The sequence below is a fragment of the Gymnogyps californianus genome, chromosome 5, assembly GCF_018139145.2.
Source record: "Gymnogyps californianus isolate 813 chromosome 5, ASM1813914v2, whole genome shotgun sequence".
Taxonomy (NCBI): Eukaryota; Metazoa; Chordata; class Aves; order Accipitriformes; family Cathartidae; genus Gymnogyps; species Gymnogyps californianus.
Genome location: NC_059475.1, coordinates 4,152,960 through 4,179,597, shown reverse-complemented (window position 1 = coordinate 4,179,597; position 26,638 = coordinate 4,152,960). Strand labels below are relative to the sequence as shown.

Genomic DNA, 26,638 nt, shown 5'->3' with positions numbered 1-26,638 from the left:
GGTCACATATCCCTTGAATCTATTTCAGTCTGTAAAAATACACTTAGAAGCATGAAAGCTCTGTTTTATTACATGTAAGCCCTCCAAATACAAAGACTTAATAAAGGTTTTCACAACATAAGCAACAAAATTACAGGATAATTGTAACATTAAATTTTTAAATATGAACATTCCCCTTAATCTTCAAATGTGATTTTCTTTTATTATCTGCAAAACAAAGCAAAGGGTTCCAACCTGGTTTTGAAATTCTGCCCTAAAAACTTACCTTTAAAAAATATATTCTTAGTGTCATCTCATCACATAAAATTTCAAATAGTTTCAGCTCAAACTATATATACATAGACATACAGTGATTGTTCCATATACAAACCTGTTGTAGCTTATGCAAGATAGGTTTAATTTTTGAAACAATAATAAAAATAAAAACAAGCAACTTGAAAAGAATTTGTAAAAATTAACAAAATATCCAGTTTTATTCAGCTTTCAGCTCAACCGTTTTAGAAAGTATGCAAAACTTCATACAGAATGAACATTCTTCTCCTTTGCCAGATGAAAAAGGTTGTATTGCTTGGTCCAGTCAACTACATTGGGTTTGAACATACCAAAGCAACTGCACTGAAAAAAGTCTGCAAGATTCTGGAAGCATCCAAGACTGAAAAGGAGAGAAATATCCATTAATAAACCTAACAAAAGACAACTGCAAGCATCAAAAATACACATTCACCACAAGACAGTACTTAAGATATAAGGCTGTCAACGAAGACAGCTCTGGGAGAAGAAACATAAGAACAGTTCTCTATTGAGCGTTATTCCTTTGTTGAACTTTTGCAACCTGTATTACATTAAAGAGTGAGAGCAGATTAAGTTCAACTCAAATACTTAAAAGTTCGTACTTAGTAAGATCTCATCTGTTAACACACGTGAGGTAACACGGACTTCTAGTGTAACAGGGAAACCTTGGTGCTAATTTCTCTATTGAGCTAAAAACTGCAAGAGAAGTCAGAAAGGGGCCAGTTCATACCTTAATTCTCCTTCTGAACCTACAGAACAGAGAGGTCGATGAACAAATTAAAGGACAACACCCCCTCACCCCCAAAATGGCGTCTACTGATTAATGCTACGGACTGCTTTTGGCACATCTTTTACCTATATACACAGCCATGCAGAAAGAACTCCAGTAGCTCTTACGCTGGCTGTTTATTTCCTAGGGCAAAGGATGTTCTCAGCATGGAAAATGAGGTCCATTTCCTCCTCTTAGCACAACTCGTAACAAGCATGGCTAGCATACCCATAGACCATCACTTTTTTGCATTTATGAAGCAGTGAAGCAAATCAGTACTGAAAAGATACGTGCTTAAAATACACTATTCATTAATACTCACTTGTATGGAGTTCTCCTGAGTGAAACGGGATGCTTAGAAGATTTTCTCTGTATCAGGAGGTTCATTCTTTCATGCGAAGTCAATCCCAAGAATGCAATCTTACCGAAAGGAAACAGTAAGTAATGGTTAAAACATGAACATCATAAATTAAAATTCTGGTGATACCAAAAGATACTATTGAGAAGGGAGGGAGGGGAAGAGGTTGGCCATATCTAACAAATAAGTAACTACTGCCATAATTCATGACTGAAAAGTATGTTTTTAAATGTCACTTGGAATAAAACAGAACCCAGCAAGCTGTAACATTAACGCTTCCACTGAGAAGGCAAGCTTAATTGGGATGACTGTCAAGACTGTACTTTTACAGATGTCTGTAGAAGTGTAAGATCTATAGCAGTTAAGTACCTATCTCCTCAGATTCTGTCTATATTCTACCACACAAATTGGCAGAAAAAGATCCCCTGAAAAAGACAAAGTAGCTTAGCAAAAAAGATGAAGTAGGTGTCAGAGACTCAACAATAACTTTTCCATTTCCTTGATTCCATGTCTTCTTTCACCAAGTTTCACAATGAAATTTATGGGTTTTTTCTGCATTTTTCCTTACCTATTCCTTTTTCCATCTTCTTATCTTTTTTAATCAACATAAATCTTATAAGCCCTTATAAATGGCTGCAAGGGTCCTTTGCTGAATGACACGCTAAATATCAAAGCGGTATACTTACAAATGACTGTGTATGAAAGACAGTAGTTAATTGTAAATACACTACCTAGATGCTTTTTTTTCCCCAGCATATCTCAGTGTCTTGGACATTACAGAAATCTAGCAGTACACATTTGAAGTTGTGGATTTTTTTTTTTTTTTAAACAATATGTAAAACAAGTCTTTAGCTCAGTTTGTTTAACACATATTCAAATGACACATCTTTCCTAAAAGCTGCTAAACAAGCTGTTTCCTAGATGTTTTAAGACAGCTCTTCTCAATCTTGTTTGCATAGCCAAGCTCTCTGAGAAAAACATAAACAAGAAATTTGATAGTCCTCATCAGGATAAAATCCAGGTCATACATTTTTATTGTAGCAATGGGATTTACTACTGTCTAATGATGCACTGTTGAGCTCTGCCATAGAATTTTCAATTCAGGACTAACTGTGCTATTGAACTTTTGTGCCATTTTTGGGGTAGTAATACCAGTTCTATTAGTCAAATAAGTTTCTTGCCTTTAAATACATCTTTTTATAGGTTTGGAATTTTTGACGAGTATGAAACCCAGAAGTCAGTTATAGGAATGACTTGCAGACTGTGATCCTACTTTTAACATGGGAACGCTGAGTGCACAAGTACCCGCAAAACTTAAATGACTGCCCTGAGACTTAAGAAAAGCACCTAGATGCGACGTTAATTAGTCAAGGAAAGCAGGCACAAAGTTTTTATGGGAACAAATCATCTATGGGAAAGTTGTAATACGGTAAGTCTTTTAAGAGAGGAGCATAAACTGAAGCAAAATAATACCTGATAAAGATGAACAGTTAGCCACAATGAAGCCCATACACTATGAAAACAGGCTACTGCAAAGATGTAGGAAACCCACGGAGAACAATACATTATCTGTGTGAAGTACGTCCATGCTCCATCTTGATGGTAACTTGTTGCGCAATGATTTGACCAATCTGACAAGATGGATAATCAGTTAATTATGTTTTTAGGCCACTTAAGAACTGAACAAAGATTATTTGGATGGAATGAATATTACATAGCAATATGCTCTAGAAATACCATGTTTAATGTATCATGTTCCCACTTAAAAGCACCCACATAGATATGTGACTGCTTGCTATTCTGGCTGCATAATCTTTACATTATGTGTTCGTAATCCACAGAAGAAACATTCAAGGCACTAGCTACGTACTTTTTACATGACACTGAAATAAGTCATCATCTCTCATCATCAAGACTTCTGAAACTTTGCTTCATGCTCATTTGTAATTTTAGGACAAGAATTTATCATTTATCTTAAACACCATCATCAACAAAAGAAGACATGACTGTGACAACGCCAAGAAAGCAGTATTTTACCACTATTAAATAGACATAAACTGGCATGTTCAACTTCTGTAAATTTCTTAAGAGATACTTAAAAAGCCTACCACATACGTATTTAACCTATTAAAAAACCCCGCCAAACTAAAAGCAGAGCAACTTTTTTTTGCCTCTATGTCAGTACAACAGTAAAGAGGTTTTCCTCCCATGTTCCTTCACACACAGGAAAAGGAGAAAATAATGTGCTTTTTGCATATGTCAGACCACCACCGAAACACAGAAAAGCAACACATGTTCACACCCTGTGTCCTCCACTGCCACAGCTGGTTCACGTCACTGTACATTGAATATTGACTCATTTCAATATAACGTGAGGTAATATAAAATAAAATGAACTCCCTCTACTTTTTATTTAAAAGGTTAGTGCTATGCTAATTCATCCTCAGGAACCACATTATAAGGGCTCTCCTCTCTCCTCCAAGAAATTTCTTAGTTTTCCAAAGTAACAGTTTGGATTTATTAACGAGATATACAGTTCTCTTCAAAGTTATCACTAAATAAAAAACAAAAAGAAACTTTTGCAAGTGTTCAATGTAGATATTTCCAAATAACAAAATCAATAAAGCCTTTGCAATAATGTATTTACAAACTTATTTTCTATTCCAATAAAGGGTATCCAGACTAGAACCTGTAACCTGACCTTCCTCCACATGGCTTCCCTATTTCATCTCTAACAAAAATGCTTTCTGATATTGTATTTTCCAATGGACGTCCCACTAGAGCTGTATCTTAGTTCTTACTCAACACAAACGTAATCAGATAGTTGACCAAAGACTCAGATATGATGTATTTTCATTTAAAGACAGAATTACAAGATAACATCATTGCTGAAATATGGTATCATTTGTGCAGGTATAATTACACTTGCTGGAAACAAAATGCTGAAAAATAAGACCATACACACATGTCCTTGAAAACTAAATTAAAACAAATTCATGGATACCTACACAGAAGAGTTCCATAAAGCAGCCAGACACCGGTCATAGTTAGGAAAGACAGGAACAATAGGTAGTAACGATGGTTCCCAATGCCTGAATTTGAGGTAAGGAAAAAAAAAAAAAAAAAAAAATTGACATTTTAAAATTCACCATTATTTGCATTTTCCCATAAGTTAACAGGAATAAAAAGAATCAAAACCACTTCTTCTTATTACCTCTGCTATCCTCAAGAGAGTTTGACAAGGCTGACCTCTTTCTCAACTTTCTCCTGTAAGCCATCCAAATTTATATAATAGAATTAGTTCTGATAAAGTCAACTAGGATTTGTCTCTTCTTTAGAGCATGCCTTCAGCTGTTTTAGCTAGATGGACTAATTATGCAGCCACAACTCTCCCCATGCACAGTACAATTGTCTCATATGACTGAAAAATCAAAGCTATTCAATTGTTTGAGCTTTGTGTGCTTCAGAATTGCTAACATATGCATAAAACCCCCAGACTTCTGTCAGAGAAACTGTTACATGAAGATATACAATTGTTTTTCTTTAAATTACAATCAGTATTGCTCAAAGCTTTGAAACAACGCATCAGAAGAATGTCTCACCACCTTGTAAATAGCAAACACTGTAAAAACGTTTCCAAGTATTTAAGATTACAAAAAAGCTATTGGCAAAAGAATATACTAAATATATATTGCTACAGATGTAAAGCTCTAACCTTTCTACCTTGAGCATCACCAGTAAATGAGACAGAAAGGAAGAAAGAGCAAGTTTCTCAAAGAACACAAGAACATAAACGCCCTATGGGGTCATCTCAGTGGTCCAGGTGCTCCACTTTACTGTCTCTAACAGCGACAACAGACAACATTAGTTCAGGAGGACGCACGAGCCTGGCCGCTTTCTAGAATTCATTCTCCTCGTCCACAGCTACTGCATTAAAATGTCAGTGTGCAGACTTGTCTAGTTCTTTTGGTATCTACTTTTGGACACATTGTCCAAAAATTTGTCTAATTCCTTTCTGAGCCTTCTGATACTGCCTGTATCTGCAAACCCTTACAGCAGCAAGCTCCAAAATTTCACTACCTGCCATGTAAAGACATTTCTTCCTTACCAATTTTAAATCCAATTGCTATTCTCACTGAGCCTCCCCTAGTTCTAGTATGACGTGCTTGGTGAATAACAGTTCTGCATTCACTTTAGCCACCATCTTCATTGTTTGTTTGGGTTTTTTTTTTCATTAAAAAAAAAGTCTCAGTCATATCCCCTGTTCCTTCTTCTCTCAAAAGAAAGAGTCCCAGACTTTTTGGTCTCTACTCTCAGGGTGACCAGTCCATCCTTTTGATCATTTTAGTTGCCTTTCTCTCTGCCATCTAATTCATTTCCCTCTGGCACCTCTCAGTAACCCCTTCGGTATCAACTGTGTATTCTTATATCAAGTGTGCCCTCTCTCTAAGCAGACAAATGTTATTTCTGCACCTTTTAGAAGATGCGGTATTTTCAAATTGGATAAACACTCTCACCTATGCACTGTCCAATCCACAGAGAATGCTGATCGTATCTGGCTACACATGAATCACAAGCAAGGCAATGCACAGATCTCAAAGGCTTCCTTACCTAGTTGAGGATGAAGGAAAAGAATACAGTCATAGCAAAAGCATCTATTTTACTCAAAGTTCAGAGCATCATCTCATGGGCACCACCATATTTTGTACAATTACTGTATAACAGACCTCACAACACTGAACATAGACAAGAACTATACATTTTAATTTTACAAAAAAAGAGATGGAAATTATTATTATTTTATTAAGACACGGATCTCAAGGCATCTCTTTTGTCACTATAAAAGAAAGAAATTAATTATAGTAATACAGAACAAACCATGCATGTAACACTGACATGACAAGCAATGAGGAAAAAGTTTTTTTATAGCGGTATTGAGTAAAAGCCAGGTTCAAAAAGAAAACAAATACCAAAGCCTCACTTACAAGACACGATGTGCAAAATGTTCTGAAGTCCAAGCAACCTGCTTCTGCAAGAGCTACAATGTTCTGAAAGACAAAGTAGTTTGTGCTTGCATTTAGATCACATTCTCAGGGGGATCTATGAAGATTTTTACATTGGGCCTTTTGCAGTTCATAAGCATTTTGAGTGCCAAGCACCGACAGGAATAAGTACTTGCTATTTAAGAAGGTCCATGAGAAACACAAAACAGCAAAGACTAACAACTTCACTCATGCAGAATTATTCAGAAAAGTATCTCTATGTCACTAAAATTAATAAATAATGTGAATGAAACATTCTTTAAAGAAATGAGATCATATTAAGATACAAAGTACCTCTCATATAGTCAGCCAGATGAGGAGAGCTGCTATATTTACTGTTCCTTTATGAGTACTAGATAGACAATGTTTACTAGCTCTGCGGTAAGTTAAAATTGCAGTTTATTCTCCCTGGCAATCTGAAGAAACACAACCTCGTGGAGAGCAATGAGATCACAAACAAAATGCTTTCCTTAATCCACAAGTTGGGGAGACCAAATACTAAGTTCTCTACTAATTGGTTGGCCACGATTTCTCTTTGCCATTCTAAAATAGAGCTAGGAAACAGCATGTCATTTACACGATGCTTAAGCACAAAAACCAAACCATTATGCGCATCTTCAAAGCATCTGACAAAATTTAAGTCATTTCTAGCCTTTGGTATGTCTTATGAGCATGGATAATTGTAGGACAGCACTGTCAATATCTCCTTCTAACCTTAGACAACTGGAGTGGAAACCATACAAAATGTATATTTATTAAGTGAAGTTCTATGTGAATTTATAGCATAGATAACATCAGTGGGTCTGTACGATGTTTGGTCAAAGCTCACATTTCAATGAGAAGATGGAGGCAAGGAAATTATGGCAGGATGATGAACATAAGGAAACAAGCAGTAGGAGGAGAAATTATCTACGATCTATATTGTTCAATGACAGACCTAAAAACTCTTAGAAGAATGAAGAGTATTTCACTGTTTTCAAGTTCAACAAAGCCGCACATGATGACAAACAATCAACCAAAAGTACATATGTGTTGCACCAGGTTAGCCCTTCCATTTGTTTTTATGAAATCACCTACCTCTTTTCTTTCTTTTTCTGAAGTCTTAATATATCCAGGATCAGTTCTCCAAGTTTTATAGAAATAATAAAGAAGACCCACCACGCTGAACATGACAGTGATTTCAAGAATTCTATCGTTTACATGTAATATCCAGGTTAAGGAATATATTCTTATACCACTATATATAGTTATTTGCTGCAAGTACTCTAGCACACAAATTATTATTATACATGAGAGATATACAGTCATTAGGAATATAACTTTCACGGTATAGTCTAAAAAAACCTGTAAGTGAGATGAAAGGGGGAGAAAAACATGACAAGATGAACTGTCTCCATACAGCAAGAGAGGAATGTGGACTGGGACAAGTTTCATACCAACTAAATTCAAGCACTGAACTTGAGAGCTCGGGCTCCTAAAGAACAGTCCATGATGCCACCAAGGAGCAGTCAGAGAGCCCAAGCCTGGATTCCATCTCCAGTGACCACTCAGCCACTATATAAACTGCAATGTGAATAACTTAAAAATCAAGCACTGCAACCTCAAGGCTGTTTTGTCTTATGAACTAAAACCACTGCAAAGTAGCTCTAATTAAAATCAAGATAATAAATTATGAAATATTGGCGCTGTCTATTACCAGTCTTACAGCTGTGTTTGTTACAATGCAATTGCAAGGTGCAATACCGAAGTCAAAATGATTGCCTGTGAATACTGCTCGTCTATTTGCACTTCTATTGTTTTTTGTAGCTGAGAGTAGTCCTTAATTAGAATGGCTGGATTTTCATTCAGACATAAATACAGGAAACTAAAATACTGAACACTTTTATAACACTCGGATCTGTAATCCGTTCCAGAAGGAAGAGATATTCATGAGGAAAAGGGTTAGATAGTGAAACGGAAAACTACTTGCCCATCTCACCGAGCTATGGTTAGACCTTCAAGAACACCGCTATGCTCACTGTCTTCAGCAAAGTGTCTGACTCAAACCCCTACCGTTGAATTTTTTTTTCTTTTAATTTAGATGACACCAACACCACCTTAAAACTTCACAACACAAGACTGAATAACATGATTTTCATTTAGGCAAGCATATGCATGTATCCCCAGTGGGAATACACTTGATCACTGCATCGAAGTTAATCCTGATAATTCTATTAAGGACATCTTAATTGGGAACAGTACAAAAGAAAATGCCACTTGAAGGATGAAGTAATTAAAAATTAAAATTGTGTAGCAATATATTATAGCTGGTTTAGTAGAAAATTGTTTACAGTTCTAAGTGTCTCCCTAAAGGCCTTTTCACAAAACTTAATCAATAAATAAATAGATGCCCCCTGTGTAACAAAAGAGCAAGGCACTAAAAAGCGAGTGTAAACTACTAAAACACTTTTGTACTCATCAGTGCAAAGTCTCTTCAAAGAAAGTAAATGAAAGGTAGACATTAACGCCCTTTACACTGAGGATGCAGCATAACCTGTGAATAAAGATAGATAGGAGACTGGAAGATCTATTTTGGAGAGACACGAAGAAATTTGTTCCCTGTTTTTGGGGGGTGGGGCGGGTGGTGTTGTTTTTAAAAGCAGAAGCACAAATACCCCTGTCAAATCCTTGTCATTTCAGAAAGAGATGCTTTGAAAATTATTATCAATGCATGTATTATCCAGCTATACTACATCCCAAAATACATTACTGTATGAGAGTCTCAATGAGGAAGATTAGAGAGTCACATGGAGATGGTAACAGAGACAATTATGTTTATAACAAAGACATTTTCATTTTGATATTCCAGTAACATAAGAAATAGTTCAGAATTGTACACAAATACCTGCTAAAGATAAAAGAAGGTACAGATTTTTAGTCTGTATATAACTTTAAATTAAACTCAAAGTTATTTCACCCCTGCCCAATGGAAGTAAACCAATCTTACCAGACATTAACAGTCATGTGGAATTATCTGGGACTGCTCATTACTATTTGCATGACCACGCTTGGATTTATTAGGAACTGTAAGGAGAGTTCTATTGCATTTCTTGAGTATAAAGGATATCAGGCAGGAACCAGAAAAACCAGGTCATGGACATCCAAAAAACTGAACTTAGCAGAAATGCTGTGGGAAGATACCTTAGATTCTTGAGCCCCACACATTGCCTGAAAGAATATGAAAAAGCATTTTTTGAAAATTTATTTAAAATCTAACTCCATAGAGTGTAAATTAGCTGTTATTTTAAAAACTTCACACACACAGTATACTTCAAGTCTCTCTTAAAGCAATCAAGAATCGTCACTCAAAAGCATTCTTTAGCCAGACGTGTAGGCGGTTAACAACGCAAAAATAAAACTGAAGAGTGCTCTGTTCGAGCCTTCTATTATACATCAGAAGTGCTGTAGCACTGGGTGAAAAGTGCGATCTCTGTCTCTTTGCACACTGACAGCAATGCCATTTCAAGGAATACTGACTGTTGCAGTAACCGTTGAAGAAAGCAGGAAACCTGTGAAACAGCTTAGGATAACACTGGGAGGTCTGGGGAGCAGAGGGGGAGGGAATGGTTCATTAAAACTCATTCTGCGTCACAAATACAGAAGGAAAAGTTGAGATAAAGCACATTTCTGAGCACTGTGCATAGATATCTCAGTGTCTACGAGGTGCAGACCTTCAATAACACTCTTTTTATCATTAAAATTAGCTAACAGACTGCTTAATCACTTCAGTGTTTTTTCAAATCTTTCAGTGATGAGAAACTATTATTTTGCACACCTGAAGACATTCAATTTCTATGGTCATTCTAAAAAGTACATACATTTAAATCCTTCACGCACTCTGCAACCATTTCTCAGGAGGTATTTTTTATGCTAAGTGAAACTAAACTCTGAAAAGAATACTGTATTAGATATCTTACATGGCGTCTATAACAAATAAATACACATACAGAGAGAAAAAGCCACAAACCTCACAAACAGAGCCATCCCAAATAGCAGGAAGAGAAGCAGACCTCCTTTCAAAAGCCAAGAATCAGAACTTAAGTTCATTACGTATCCTATGGCCCACATCAACGTCAAGGAAGATGCCAACAGCAGGAAGAGCTATTAAAATGATTATTGTTAAAATGTGACAAAAGTATTCAAGCAGGACTTACTTCCAAAGTATTCAGTTAATGTAATAACAAATGCTGAAAGACTCAAGGTAGATAAGACAAAGTGACACACCAATACACCGGGGGGGAGAACAACACAACACAACAAATCCTACCCAAACCACTGCTATGTGCTTTTAAAGAATTTTATTTTTGTGCACCCCATTTCAGAAACCTTAGAAGATCCTCTTTCAGAAAATAGTTAAACCGCATATTATTCTAAACATGGAATGCTGTAGCTTTATTTCCATCCATTAGTTATTACTCAGGAAATTACCTCATATTTCTCTATTATTTTCAGTAACCTGTTATTTCTTCTGCTTCTCATTCTTTCTTCCTCTTTTACCATATAAACCATGAAGCGATTCAGACTTTGAAAAGCAAGGTCAAGCGGTGTCTCTCCCTTTAACAACAGAAATGTTTATTTCTTTATGCACTTAACATATAAATGCTTTCCTTTTTAACAGAAGCAAGAAATAAATACAGCTAAAACAAGAATAAATCGGCAGTTACTCCCTGCTCCCCCCCCCCTTTTTTTTTTTTAAGGCAAGGGTAAGCTAAATTCAGAGTTTCAACATGCTTACTCCAGTGCTTTGTAGTTCTAAAAACTGATACTTGCAACCAGATTGCATCCATGTGAGTTACCTGCTGGACTGCCTTCAATAACCTGAAACACTAAACCGTCTGCTAGAATATTACAAGCTTACTGAAAGTAAAGTTTTCTTATTTATGTTAACTTTTTAAAACCAAACAGCAATATTCTAAGAGTCACGCATACAAATTAAAAAAAGTGCCAGATGGAAAAGCTGCACAGCTTAATACACAAACCCTGATAACTACACTGTACAAACATATCTATACAGTCATAGGAATCGATAGTTTTAACATCTGTACTTCTCACTATCAGTTTTTACAAATATTAGGATGAAGACTTTCATGTGTGACTAGCCCTTCTGAACATATAAACAGGCATTGTCAAACACTGGTTTTCACAGGATGACACACACAGCTTTTTAAAGGCTTTAAGAGTCTCACTGAACACCAAGACACTGCTATTTTTAAAAATCTGGCCAAAGTTGTTACTCCTCGTGACAATGTTTTCAAATAGAAAACGTCCAACTTAAAAAAAAAAAGAAGGCAGGGGGGTGGCAAGGAGAATCTGCACAGGACAGAGTTATGTTCAGAGGGACCGAAAGGCGTGGCTGTTCATCAAATGAACACTGCAAAGGATCTCTGCATTCATACTTTGTGCCACACAAGAAAGGTGCTACTTCCTTTTGGGAAAGACTAAGAACATCTGCTCTTAGTCAACCCCCATTGCAGAGGATATCCAAAGTGGAATGTAAAGAAAACTCTGAGTCCTCTCATTTTACACATTCATGCCACATGGAATGAAATATCATGAAAGAAATTGTACCTTGACATTTTTTATGTCCAGGCTAGCACCAGCTTCCAGCAACAGATCCACTGCACTAGTATTTCCTGATGTTATTGCCCAGTGCAGTGCAGTATTCTTTTGAACATTGTCTACAGCATTGAGAGAGGGGTTAAACTTTAAGAGAAACCTCGTGGGTTCTGGTCTAGATGAAAATAAAGTATAAAAGTTAACAAACAGAAGATAATCTATACTGGAGATGAAACTTTTGAACACCTTATAAAAACTACTGTTCCCATCTTGAAATAACAGCAGATACACAATGCTGTGTCTCAGAACAAGCTGATCAACGATAGCTCCAAGTTTATAAATTCAGGACCTGTCCTGAGGGTTTTTCTCCAGACTATGTTATCTTACCACTTTAACAAATATGAAGTTTATACACAGATTATATCTTTCTACAACACTGTGTATAAGCTTACGTCTCCATATTTTATTTATTCTAAATGCATTTTACTGCGCCCACCTCCATTTATTTTCATTTCTGAGAAACCACAATAACGCTGCAGACAGTTCAGCCACAAACCTAAACTTCTTTTAGAAATTCTTTTGACTTTCTTTGCTATATCCAGTTAGCTACTTCATAACTCCTGATCTCTGAAATACTGCATACTTTAGTACAACTAAAAGGGAAACGAATGTCAGTTTAACAAAAAATTTCATAAGAAAAAATTCACCTCACCACTTCTTGGGTACAATAAAATAGATTCTTCTTAAGTTATTCACTACTTACCCAATCGCTTTTTGTGCTGATAACATTAAAGGTGTTTGTCCATTGAAGTCTGTTGTGTCTATGTTCTAAGTATAGGAAAAAGATAACAAGCAAGTTATTACCAGTGATTTCAGGAAACAGAGTTAGACGGTCAGATTCAGAGCTATACAACTCGTTTAGCTTCACTAATGGAAAGAAAATGGGAAGAAACCAAATTATACCAGCCAAGACACCAACACTAATTTAAACATTTTTTTCCCCCCTCTATGAGTCTTGCATGTCATTCCTTTCAGAATATGCTAAGTCTCCACCAAGGATATTTTTAAGGGAGAGCCTCCACTAAGGATATTTTGTAAGGGAACCACGTTAACCATATTTCTTGTCCTCTTTCGCGCAAAAATACTATAAATAAAATGTACCTTGTAAAGCAATGTTAACCACCTTCCTTATGTAAACAGAAGTATGTAACAGAATGTCCACATACATAAAACTGGTTTATTAAAACAACAAAAAAGGATTATGTATCTCAAGACATAATTATTTAAACATCTAACTTGCACTATCCAATTTTCTTCCTCCTTCTTCACAAAGGTTTCCTTCTTCCTCGCCTCCACCCATCATTACATTAGAGCAGATTTACTCAAAAGAAATGTTTAATCACTTGGATTTTTTAGTAGAAGATAGGTGGGCTAAAAACTTTAAGTTTGTGATATATACCATCTATACCTACATTCCAGAAGTAAGTTACTCTACTAAAAAGAGCTCTATGATAAAGAAAATAAACTTACCAAATCTTTAAATCTTAATACTCAGCATTTCAAAGAAATGGTCTAGATCATATAAGAACTCTCCTCTCATTTTTATTAGCAAATTGTTACACTTGTCATTAATTCTGCACACTTCAGATATAAGTTAAGCAGACATCAACTAGAGTGAATACAATAGAAAAGTACAGAAAATACAGTAATTTCTAATAAAAAATTCAGACCTATTCTGATCATCTATTCTGCATGCTTCAATTGGTGGACAATTGCACAGATTATTAGTTACAAGACTCTAATCAAATAGTAAATACTTCATGATGTATACATTTCATATATTGCTTTTTGTTACGAGGTTTAAAAGCCCGTTGTTACTTATACAGCACCACAAAACTGCATAGCCTTAACAACTCTCCTTAAATCTCTGAATTGTATGTGAACATGTATGTGTGGGCATGACAAGAACAGGGGAGAGTATTAAAAAAAAAACCCCAAATATATATATAAAAATAATCTAAGTTTCTCTGAACTTACGGCACAGGGAAATAGTTGTCAAATACCTGCTTATCATCTAGAAAACAAAACAGTCAATTCTGAAATGTATCATACACAGAGGCAGCTGCTTATAAGTAGAAAACAATACTTGGGACATCAACAACATACCTGGCCTTTTGATATGAGGTAAGCTACAATGGGCATGTGTTGAAACAGCACTGCTAAATGAATGCTACTGAATCCTTCCCCATCAATGAGACCAGGATCCGCTCCACATTTCAACAATAAGGTGACCATAGGTAGGTGTCCTTGTCTGTAACGATATATGAAATGAAACTACAGAGATGAAAAAAAAGCTGGAAATGTTAATGAAAGCATTGCCTTAATAATTCTCATAGATACCCCGCAAAAAAAAATTTCCTTTCAGATTCTTGTGGTTTTATTCAGGAAATCACTTTTTTAATTAAAAGTTTATATCAGAAAATCATATTAAATATATACCTTAATAAATCAGCCTAAGGCAAACTGTTAATTTAGAATACAATGGTTATTCTACGGTAATTGTCCTGCGAGCAGTCTCTCTCAGAAGAAGTATCTAACTTTGTTTGGCAGACAACTAAGATAGCCCAGAAGAAAGCACTGATCTTCCAATGTGAGAATTTGTACTCAGAGAAGTTATCCCAGAACAATTATTTAAGGTTATGTTTTTTCCAGACGAGCAGTACTTTGTTCTTTTGATCGTTTTACTCAAGTCCCGTTCTAGAAGCCAAAGTTGTATGATTTTAAAACTGTATCAGGTCGAACAGCTGTAGCCTAGAGCAGATGTAGAAAGAGCAGATCCAAAGAGGCATTAAACACATGCAAGCACCAACAGCTACCGTCACCCAGAAGAGACACTGCATGTTTGTGGTGGCAGCTATAAGGAGCCAAAGAGGAAAAGCTAATGCCACTGGGAGATGAAGGCCAAAGACCTCTCTACATGCCTCCAAACAACAGGATGTCTTACACTGGTCCTACTGCTACATGCTTGTGCTTTAGAGTCCAGGACTGGCAGTGTGGAGTCCTACGAGAGCACGCTAAAACCGCTGAAAGCATATTAGTGAGACAGGCTGAAGTCTGAGGGGAATCGTGACCACAACTTTTTCAGACTTAAACCGTGCCCTAATAAGCATCAACAGCTAACTTCAGCGCCCTAACACAGCCAAGTCTTCTTTGCCCAGTAAGGCAGAACTTATGAGGCAAAGTCTGAACAGTACTGTTTCTTCCCTAGGGAAACTTCAAAACCTGAGTACAAGTGACTAAAACACAGACACACACATAACGCAACTTTGTGGCCTGCAAAGTTGCCAGGAATCAGAGAACAGATTCCAGCATTATTATGGACATGCTGTGAAATTCCTTATACCTCAATAAAATAAACATACCACAGAATTTGATTTAAGATGACCACTGCTGTGCTACACAAAATGCTACTGTAAGTGTTAATACTAACGGATTTACAATTAGTAGTTGCAAGCAGCATACCTAATGGCCCAGTGAAGAGGAGTTGAATTCAAATCTCCACCTAGCTGATCCACGATTGCACCTTTGGAAATATAATATCTGTGTAACAGCAACACAACAAGATTAAGAATAGACATAATAAAATATTAAAACATTATACTAAGGATAACATAGCTCTAGTAGTAAACAGCTCATAATAAAAAAAAAATTCACTAGAGAAGCAAATGGACAACAGTATTTTTGCAGTAAAGGATGCTGTTTAAGAAAAAATATAGTAATTAGCAAGGCACTTATAAAATCAGCTTTAATCTTTGTTAAACAAAACAAACCACACCCAGGAAAGTCTAATGATTTCATGTACTACATCATTTCGTATAAAGAAACTGGTAACTTTACATTTCAGTGACAAATTACAAATTACCTTCGCAAAGGTAATTGGGTTAAAATTTGAATTTTATGCTTTTCTTCTCAAGAAGCATGTTCCTTTCTTTTGAAGTACAATAGCAACGAAGTGATTATAAATAACAGTGGCAGAATACTTGTGTTACTTCTACAAGGACTCTAGAACTTACTTAACCAGCTCCTGTCTGTTGTTTATTGCCGCCCAGTGAAGAAGAGTCACATTTTCTTTGTCAGGTTGTCGAACATCATATCCTGCTTCTACCAGTTCTTTGCATCGCTCTACTATTCCATACCTTAAATGAGAAAAAAGGTAACGATTTACTTAGCACTCATTTGTTAAGTATCCTCCGGTTTAGAGACAGCCACATACTAAAGAAAAAGTAAATCTCAGTAAGCATCACCCAGCAGTTCCTACTTGAGCAAATTCCACATTGTATTCAATGGAAGTCTTGCAAAAAGAGTTGGGCTGAGCCTTGATGAGTAGAATTTTCTACCTAACTAACCTGGTTATCATTGTTATGATAAAAATATTCACAATAGTACCTTTAAGTAATTTTTCTTCTTTCACTATGGGGAGAAAATGAAACTGTAAAACTTTCCTTTCTAAAAATATCCAACCTGACTCACACTTGAGGACACTCCCATCTATTTCAACATTCTGCACACACAGAACATATACTTACTGTGTAGCCTTGACAATATCACAGGTGCTGGGGTCTTCAACAATGGGATATGGTCCTGGTAGCACTGGTAGATCTTTATCCCCGTGGGCGCTATGACAGTTGCGCATATGAGGTCGATAAGGCCCATGGCAATGGTTTTTACACTGTTGGTTAACACAACATCTATCAACCAACATTATTTATACACTGTATACCACACCTCCCTCTTTACCAGACGCACACGCTATACTTGTCAAGTTGTGTTAATACAAACGAGGAAGTTAATTTAAAGCACAGTTAAAACCACCCAACAAGAGACTAATCCTTTTATTCGGCACAGGGACATGGGAGGACAGAAGGGATACGGTTAAGGTCCATCAGGCCAAATTACAAAGGCGTTGAACACCTTGCAGAGCTGGCTTCCCACGCAACACCCTTACCCACAGCACCGCTGCTACACTAGAAACAAGAACCTGTGTCCTCGAGTAGGTTTTGAAACGCAAGAGCGCTTGAGAGCCACACGGCCAGCCGCGCACGCCTGAAAACCAGCGGCCAGGCACCAGAAACGGAACACGCCCGACGGGACACAGGCCTTCTTTCTCGCTCAAACGCAGCCGCCGGGAGCCGGGGCCAGCCGCCGCCGGACACCAGCCCCGCGGGCCGCGGCGGGGGGCGCCCGCTCTCGGCCGCTCCGTTGCTGCGGGCCGCTAGGAAACCCCCGCCCCGCCACGGCCGCCTGCCTCAGCCCTGTGCCGCGCTACCGGCTCACGTCCAGGCAGCCCGAGGCAGCCGGAAGGGAGCCGGCCCCCCCTCTCCGGCTCTAACCGCCTTCCCAGCCGCCCCCAGCCTGCCCCAGCAGCCCGACGCCGCCGGCCAGTCAATCTCCACACCACCGCCTCACGGCGCCCCGTGGGCCTCCCCCACCGGCCCCAACGGTGAGGCAGGGCGATCCCGGGCACCTCCCCGCGGCCGGGCGGACCGAGGGCAGGGCCGCCCCCTACCGCGGCCCCTCAAAGCCCTTCCCTCCCCGGCCGCCGCCGCCCCCGGGCCTCCCCTCACCGCCGGGCCGCCACCAGCCATGCTCCCTGCCCGAAGCTCTGCGCCCGCCACAGCTTCCTGCTCCCGCTTCCTGGTTACCGGCTCCCGGGAGCAGCAGCGCCGCCGCCGCGGGGGCGGGGCCGGGGCCGGGGCCGGGCACACACGGCCCGGGCAGCCGCGGTACGAGGGGCGGCTGCCGGGCCCCGGCGGGCAGGAGGTGCTGGGGCCGGCAGCCTGCCGCGCAGGAGAGGCTAGGAAAGGCGTCCCGAACCTCCTCCCGCTGCTACAGAGCCCCTTCAGCTTGCAGAAGCAGATCAGCGGCTTCTAGTTCAGTTCTGTCTCAAACTCCTCCTTCCCCTTTCCACAGGCAACAACATGGAAAAACTCATGCGGTGATGCTTCCCGTTTCACACAGGATTCCCCCCAGGATCGAGGAGAAGGACCAGCTCCTTTTCTGCTGGCGTAACCTCCGGGGTGGCTGCGCCTCAGCCGCAAAGAGGTTCAGCTGAAAGCGATGTGAGCCCCACGCGTGGCCTACGAAGTTATTTAGCAGGGTTGTAACCTGTCCCAGCCACGCCGCCTTGTACAACAGGAGGAGCCGAGAGGACACTCGGAACCGGCACAGAGTTCAAAGGCTGACAAGTCGATTTCAAAACGCGAGGAGGAGTTTCCAGTCCTTGTAAAGCTTGTAAACGTTTTGACACCTGATAATGTGGTAAGCAAACATTACAGTATGCAAGGCTACCAAAGAGTTATCCTAATGCTGAGCACATGTCAAAAAAAAAAAAACCAAGAGTGCCTCGTTTGTGACTGCCCGTGCACTGGTTAAAGCAGGGTGGGAGAAGAGTGAGCAGGCTGTATCGTAAAGCATGTACAGCGAGGGCAGAATAAGAGTTATTAAGGCAATCATAAATCCATTCTCTAATGCTCAAGGGTTTGATGTTGCAACCTTAATAACATTCATTTGCCATGTCTTCGAATGTAGTTTCCTGCAACTATTTTTAAGGGGGGAAAAAAGTATTTTCTCTTTTGTATAGTCATAGAAAGACTCTCATTTATCATTAGTGCGATATCTACCATTTCGGTCAAAAAAACTGCTCAGTACACAGCAAATGACCAAAAGAAGCTGTTATCAGCTATCTTGAGAGCACTGAAAATGCTTGTTGGTTAACACTGTGGAGTGGTGTCAGCTGGAAGCTGCCCTTCTTCCTTCCTTCCTTCTCTCCCTCTTTAATCCATGGAAAATCTCCTGCTCAATGCAGTGTCAGCCGATGGAGATCCAAATAGGTTTGGGGAGCTGTGCGCAGGGATTTCTGATCGGGTAAGAGGAAGCCTGGCCCAGCACATCACGTATATTTTCAGCTCAGTGTTGCTGCCTTGGAGAAGGGATGACTCTTCATCGCATTCTTTAAGAAGTTCATATCCTTCACATCCACTTATGTTAGTAAGTTTGCCAGCTACCAAAGTTTCTCTGAGGCATGCAAGTCTGAATGAGAAGATGGAAAATTTCAGCCAAAAAAGTTCAAATGCCTTTTTTTTAGTTGGTTGCAAGAAATAAAAAGAAACTCTTCACCATCCTACAGCCCTTAGGCTTGTCAGATCTCACACTGAAAACAGTAGCAGTAGCAGGGATTCACAAAAGTCGCCAGAATATTGTAAAGTGAAGAGTGCTGGTACCTTACAGATAGAGTGGCTATCAAAATGCTTTACAGTCATGAAAGCTGCTTTGTTTTTTCATGACTGCTGATAGCGCCTTGTACTTCATATAAACTTCAGCTGAGATTTTCAATCAGTTTAAATACGTTAGTAAGCTGTTTATGAGGTAGGTAAACATTGCTCAGAGCACTTCTCTTATATACTTGGTTTTTATTTGCTTTTCCTCATCTTTTCACTGTCCGATCTTCCCGTCTCTCAGGCTACGTCCTTCTACCCTCTTTTTTTTTTTTTTCCAGTTCCAATCCCCCTCTCATCCTCATTTCTTGTCTGGAAGGAAACAGACAGCTACATTGGGATCCACAATAACTGCTGAAAAAAAGGCTCAGAAGACCATATTCCAGGAATGCCGACGTTCATGAGCACGCTAAATCAATATGGTACGCTATTCCCCATCGGGCTCTTCTCATCAAGTATTGAAAAGTTATTTCTCTGGCCTGTACAGTGCTCGCTCTTGTGGGTCGTGCACCCGCGCCCACACTGCCCTAAGTCTCCTTCCACGACCCTGCAAAGGTGCAACTCGAGCACCTCCTATTCACGCTGCGCATTTAGGGCTGGAATATCCTCAATTGCATAGTTTAGGCTCCCAAGTTGACTGCAGGAACAAAAATAAGCATTTTTTTCCACTATCAGAGAAAAGTTGGCTAGATGATTTTTAAGTCTTTTTATTTCTAAATTCTTGTTAATTTTAGAGCGTTAAAAAAAAGGATTTAAAAAATTATCTGCCATGGAACATGTTCAAATCACCAAAGAAATAACAACTGTTATTTGTTGTTTTTTAAATCAGCCAAAACTGTAAATGTTATGCATTTTTCAGTTAAAGCTAGTACCTTAAGGAAGCAGTTACAAATACCGTGGGCATCTGCTGTCCTCCGTGGTTACTGAAAAGTGGGTGAACAACAGAAACCTGATGCAAACAAATATAAACCAGTTCCTTCACAAGAATATTTGGAATGAGTCCAGAAAAAATTAATTCTGAACGTGGCTACTGGAGGCTGCTCACCGTACATTAGGAAAAATTGCTTTATTCCAAATAAACTACAACTTGCTTTCCCAGCATTATTGTGGAAGAACAAACGTGGTTACTGATAGTCTGCAAGTTTGGCTAGCAATCAAGATGTTGCAGAATGAACGCAAAATCAAATTCCAGTTGACAGGTTAATACAGATTTTCCTTCCATATGCAGAACTGCTACATAAATAGATATTAAAGCAGCTCTAGTTGATAAAATATTGACAGCTTTAATTTGGTTCAATATCACAAAATGTTTTATATGATTTGCATCCAGAACTCATGTTGGGGAAGCTTAGGTAGAAACACTCTTGTGTTAATTCTAAGATACCACAAAAAGATTTGGTAGGCATTTTGCTGCTTGGGTATGTAATGGATCCCAAGAAATGCAGAAACGCAAAAATAAAACTGAAGAAAAAAATAAAGAGGTAGCGTTTTCCAGTTTGAGAGTTTGGCATGTGAGAAGTTAGAATTTGTTAAAATAGAAGTTAGTTTGATAGAGATTTTCTGCATTATCTGAGACTATTCACAAACTTTAAATTGCTTGATGATACAGGATAGTATGACAGTTGGTAGCAGTAATTACAGTAGTATGCAGGCAATTTTCAACTTGGTCTCCTTTAATCTTTGTTACTTGTGGATCTAAGCTCTAGCATCTTTTTTTATATTAAAAAACCCGGGATATAAATCCAACCTTTCCAGAAGTAGGAAAAATTAAGGCTTTCCTTCTACGACATCTACAGCTGGCTTTACAAAAGAAGCCATATTTGATATTGCTGAAATCTAGAGCAAAGCTCCGAGCAGAAGGCAAGATTTGGTCCTCAAAGAGCAGATGGGCAGATTTCCATTTTAAACGACATACTATCTTTATTGTATTTGTGGTTTGTGGGACATAGGGTGGTTACGGATTTAAATTATTATTTTTTTTAATAATCAGCCACTATTATCTCACAGTATATAGTGACAAACTAAGCTTAGACAAAAGGCTTTGCTGAACTATTTGTGGACAATAAATTGAGGCAGAACTGAACAGTTTTCTAAGTTTTTTCTGCACTTTGCTGTGCTATAAATGCCTCACTTAACACGTCTCATTTATTTATTTTTAGCGAGTAAATTTGCTCAAAGTACTTAAGTGTTTGCATGAGTAAGAACAACTTCTAGTCATTCATAATCCTTAAGAGACTAAAAGACTTGGGTTAAGTGCATTGTCTTCAAAAGTCCTAAAACAATCATTCTCCCTCCCAAACAGCCTTTTTCAAGTCACTATGCCTGTGATTAGTGTCATTTTGATTAGATAACGGTAAAGAAATACTTAGGTGTTTAGCAGCTTTCAAATAGCATTTTGCATTCACTTCACTGGATAAATGACAGAGAAGCAAGTATTAAAAAATGCCATTAAATCAGATCAAATTATATGAAAATTGCAATTTAAATAGTATAATGCTTTTTTATCATGGCAAAATATCATATTATGCATTTTACATTTTCCCTTATTGCTTTTGATGCTGTTTTACGAAGCACTATAAGTAATAAGATTTTGCACATAAGAGTATCTTTTCTGAAGAAAAGATTAGAAGGCACAGATAGCATTCGGTTTACTTCTAGAAGCTATTTCCTTATTGTATCTCTCATAAAAAACCAAAACAAAACCAAAAAAAACCAACCCAAAACCAAAACCGTTCTCCAATTCTGCTGTACAAGGAGTTTTTATGGAGCCACAGGAATAACACCACAGTCCTGCCAACAGAAGGCTCATTGTAATTCTACCTCCATTTACACCCCTAAAATAAAGCCATCAACTGTGTCTCTGAAATTTGAATAAAATGGATTGTCTGTGCATATGATTCAGAGCCAGATTTCTTTTCAGGGAAGATTTCTAAACTTCAACAAAAAACAGAATGCCATACCCCCAAGAAAAGTACAGTTTGGAAATGCTTTTGCATGCAGTTGAAATACTGTTATTTTATTCTCAAAATATTTAGTATTTAACTCTCTCTTCATCTAATGTAAACAGAAGCACCAAACAAAAATACTAAATTTTGATTAAGCTGTTGTCTATAAGGCAGTTAAAGAACAGGACACACTCGGTGGCTCTCAACAAGTGAGGAAAAGACACACAAATAGTAAAAGCACACAAGAAAACTAGATGTGTTGACTACTGCCTTGTGCGTGCAGCTTTCCCAGTGTTTCATAAACAAAGCTAAGCACTTATCATAGTGGTGTCTGAGTTTTAACTAATAAGACCAGCTTTTAGGAGAACTGACATTTTTATGGTTAGGAAAGTCCTGATCTGATGAGTGTTTTCAGCTAGAAAGCCAGAGAACTCAGTGGGACAAAGCCATTTCTTTCCTATGCTCTCCACAGATAAGAGAGAGACAACGTTGCCTAAAGAGATTCAGATCATTCCAGAACCGTCAGGCTGATGTCCACACGATGCCAAATGGCACAACTGGAACAGATGCTGGAATACACTTCTTTCTTCCTCTTCATTTTTAGATTCCCAAGACTGTAAGTTGCATTAGAAACATGATCCTTTGGGTACTTGATTTTTTTTTATTTTTTATTTTCAAATACAAAACTGCTGGCATGAGGACAGAACAGTTATCTGAGAATGAAAAAGTTTTACTTCAGAGCAGCCTCACTTCCTTGTAGCTGACCATACTGGATCTTAAAAAAAATAGGAGAAACATTGAGAGTGTGTGCATAGTCTGCATTTCCTATAGCTGTGGCTTATGTTCAAATTGTAGGACTTTATCACATCACCACAGTGAACCACGTCATTTACCTCACTAGCTACAAAAAGCATAAAACCAGTGTAGGAGCAGTCAGTCCATTCAGCCTCGTGAAATTCCACTGAAGTTACACAACAGATGATATTAAACAATAGAAGACACGTAGTTCATTGTCATTGGTCAGAGAAACTTTGCTAATCCAAAATAAGGAACTACATAGTATAACTGAGGACAGAATTTATTCTGTCACATCAGTTTAACTTTAGGGGACAGAAATACATATATGTTTTGAAATGCCAGACTCGGGCTACCCAGCTCTGCTGGAAGCACTGACACAGCTAAACAACTAAAAGAAGAGAACTATGCTAAACAGAAGCAACTCTGTCTGGGAGAAAATAAAAAAAAAGTATTTACTGGTCTTATCTTAAAACGTAAGTGAAATCAGTGCAATAAAACAGCAAGACAAGTACTACCTTCATGGCATGTATGATACACCCTGGAAGGCAGAGTTTTAACCAGGAATTGCAGAACATCAATGTACTGCTCCTGATAATTTGTATTAAACTGTGCATTTCAGCTGCAATATTTTGAATGTTAACATAATCAAGATTAATTTATCCCACATTCATGCTTGATTTTGTTGAATTGCCATGAGCTGTCTTCTTTTTAGGTGCATTCCACATATTCATTTCGTTGCTTGCTTCTCTTCCAGAGGAGGTCGTGACAAGCACGTGTTATACATTCAAAAGCTGACACTTGTTTTGGCCGGAGGAAAAAGGGCAAAGAAGGAACATCCCTCTTCACCAACACGAGCTGAGATTTTTACTAGTTAGTTTGTGGTAGTACGAACCTTTGAGCTACAACCGTGCAAGAATTACTCAAGTTTGCCACCTCTGTTTTGGTGTCTTCCTACCCCTGACGTGTCTTTTTTGTCAGCTGGAATTTTACACACTAAAACCTACAAAACATTCCGGCTAATACGTACATAGAAATGCTTAGAAAACTATTTCGTAAGTAAATGTAAGTATACTTCAGGAAATCACAAGAGGAGGCATCACTCCAATAACATGATTTTATAAAGAAAACACTAGGAAATTAAATATGTCAGAAGCAAGTGACATTTTAACATCTGATAATTGTCCTCAATGCTGGAGCATCCATTTCCTTTCTCGTTCTCTCTGTCTCCACCTAATTACACCCCAGTTGCAAACCGCTTCTCCTTAGCCACCACGGCTGCCTCCCACGCCTGGGCTCAGGACTGCCTGGTACGCTCAATGCCTGCATCAAAGCCTTGCTTATATTTGACTTACAGAGGGAAGGGCTCTTTGATATGCGACCTGCAGCATTATAGAGAAAACCCATCACTAAGTGATCCTCAATAGTAACTACAACATGCCAGCTGGAAAGCCAAACTTTACAATAAAACATACTTTCCAGGTACTGAGATGGTTACTTATTACCACCTTAAGAAAAAAGAATGGGCACATTTCAAGATATTTTGGGAGTTGATGATAGCCATTTGCTTGATATAGTCATTTTTCAGCACAACTGACATTCTGGCTATGATATCCCATTTTTCCTCACAAGTGATCAGTCTTGTAGCACCACCCACTGTAGACAGGGAACAGAGAAATGTGTTCCACCTTCACCAGTACATTTTTTCTGTCGGCAGAGAGCTTTCTCTCTCAAGAGAGTGGTTAATTTTACACACATAATAAAGTGATAAACTCTGACTTGAATTAACAAACTGCTTAATATGTACTTGGGTCACCTCTTTAAGGGCATGATTCTAAGTACATTGAAATTGATAGTAAGCTTTCTTTTTCAATGAAGAGAGATGAACACAGATGTATGGTTATAGATGCTACTGAACTGGGGCAAGTACTACTGCAGCGTGAAGTGTATCACACCAAGAAAACCATAACCATGTCATATGAATTAGTTATTCTCTATTCCAGTACTTATGTAGCGTTCAAAAATATTTCATTGTTCTCTTGGATTGTTTCTGTCCTGCTTCCTGGCATACTAAGTTTGCCTCTAGGTCAAAGAAGGACAGACTCAAGCTTAATAAATGTACTTATTATACACGTTCAGTCACATAACCAGGCTGTAAATACTTTGGACTTATAGTCCTTAAAACATCTCCTTCCAAAGGGAGATTATTAACAGAAAAATTAGCTAAGTACAAAGCTTAAGATGAGTCATGGAAGAATAAATTATTTTCATTCGATTCTTTCAGTATTTCAATAGTCAATTAGTCTTTTCATACTAAAGAAATTTCTATTAATAATATTACCGTATTGCACAAGATTAAATTCAGCAGTCATAAACTTTAGTTCACATCAATGTCAAAACTATATCCTAGAGTTTTACATTCACTGTAATCACAGTAGCACGAATTCATTTCATGTAGTCAGTCTCTTTGTATTTATAGTTGATGGCTGATAATGCAAAAGGCAAGTTTAAGAGTGCTAGTGCAAGGAAAACTCAGTTGGTTGTCCTGAAAGCAGTTATCTCGCTCTGCTGTAACAGAAGCTGAAAAACCAGAAGCACTCTCTCCTCCCTAGCCACTGCACCTGCCTTAAACGTTTCTTCAAGCACTACAGACTCCCAATAAAAAAAGCGCACTAAAGATTTTTATAGTCACAATTGACAAGTTTTGTTCAGCTGCTAACTTAAGCCTTTCGTATTTCATATATCTATAAGGCATTAAAAAGAAAGGCAGGGCAGAGATTAAAATGACTGTTCAATTTTCCATTAATACATACAAGATCTACAATTGTAGCTTGACTTAAGTTTTGCACAAAGTTGTATTTCTTTATTTGTTTTTAATCTAGGAATTACCAAACTGAATCAAATCAGAGGTCTACTTAGTTCAATATCCTGCTTAAACAAAAAAGGCTTCAGAAGTTGACTCCTGTAGTAGCCAACTATGAGTTAATCAACTCTTCCGTAACTCTTTTGAACTGACAAATCAATTTGTTTAAACTCTTTGTCAAAACCTTTAACTTGACTAAGCTTAGTAACTCTTGCAACTCTTCCATTAATAGTTCATAACCTGGATTATAAACCATATTTATCTGGATTGTCCAGATAAATGCTCACAACTACAAAATAAAATTCTTAATTTCCAGTAGCTACAAGCTCCATGCTGTAATCACACAAAGGAGAGTTCATTTGTTAGTTTCGATTTTTTGCAAAAGCATGGTGGTTTTTTCCCTTTTATATTTTTCCCTTCTGAACTAATCTCTTTCCAGTTCTCATTTCCTCTACTCAGGAGAGCTTTCCTATGGTTTATTCTTGTAATCATTCTCTGATCCTTCTACAACACTTTATAGAGACATGGCTGTTGCAAGATATACTAGATTTTTTTGTTTGTTTTCGATTTATACTATGTTAAGATGATGAAATATATATTTAAAATTACCTTGAATTGCACATTTGTTACATAATTAAGGGAAAAGATTAAAAAAAAGTTTGAATAGCATAATTAAAAAAGTAATTTCATTACCTGTCCAGTTGCC

At 38.1% G+C, this 26,638-nt stretch overlaps 1 protein-coding gene across 3 annotated transcripts; it reads right to left on the bottom strand.

The window, feature by feature from the left end:
* Window positions 1–48: 48 nt before the first annotated feature.
* ZDHHC13 (zinc finger DHHC-type palmitoyltransferase 13) lies at window positions 49–26,638 on the bottom strand. 3 transcript variants are annotated; one of them, XM_050897838.1, is made up of 17 exons: window positions 26,626–26,638; window positions 16,642–16,784; window positions 16,129–16,251; window positions 15,578–15,655; window positions 14,222–14,366; window positions 12,819–12,883; window positions 12,068–12,230; window positions 10,928–11,053; window positions 10,467–10,600; window positions 9,567–9,667; window positions 7,538–7,662; window positions 6,404–6,466; window positions 5,936–6,029; window positions 4,427–4,510; window positions 2,892–3,049; window positions 1,383–1,480; window positions 49–652 (listed from the first exon to the last, which is right to left on the bottom strand). In XM_050897838.1, exons 2-17 carry the CDS (start codon window positions 16,746–16,748, stop codon window positions 517–519), a joined length of 1,800 nt encoding a protein of 599 aa, XP_050753795.1. In that variant the 5' UTR covers window positions 16,749–16,784; window positions 26,626–26,638; the 3' UTR covers window positions 49–516. The 3 variants fall into 3 exon arrangements, with proteins under 3 accessions (XP_050753795.1, XP_050753794.1, XP_050753792.1); XM_050897837.1 differs by lacking the exon at window positions 26,626–26,638 and adding an exon at window positions 17,930–17,982; XM_050897835.1 differs by lacking the exon at window positions 26,626–26,638 and adding an exon at window positions 17,680–17,716.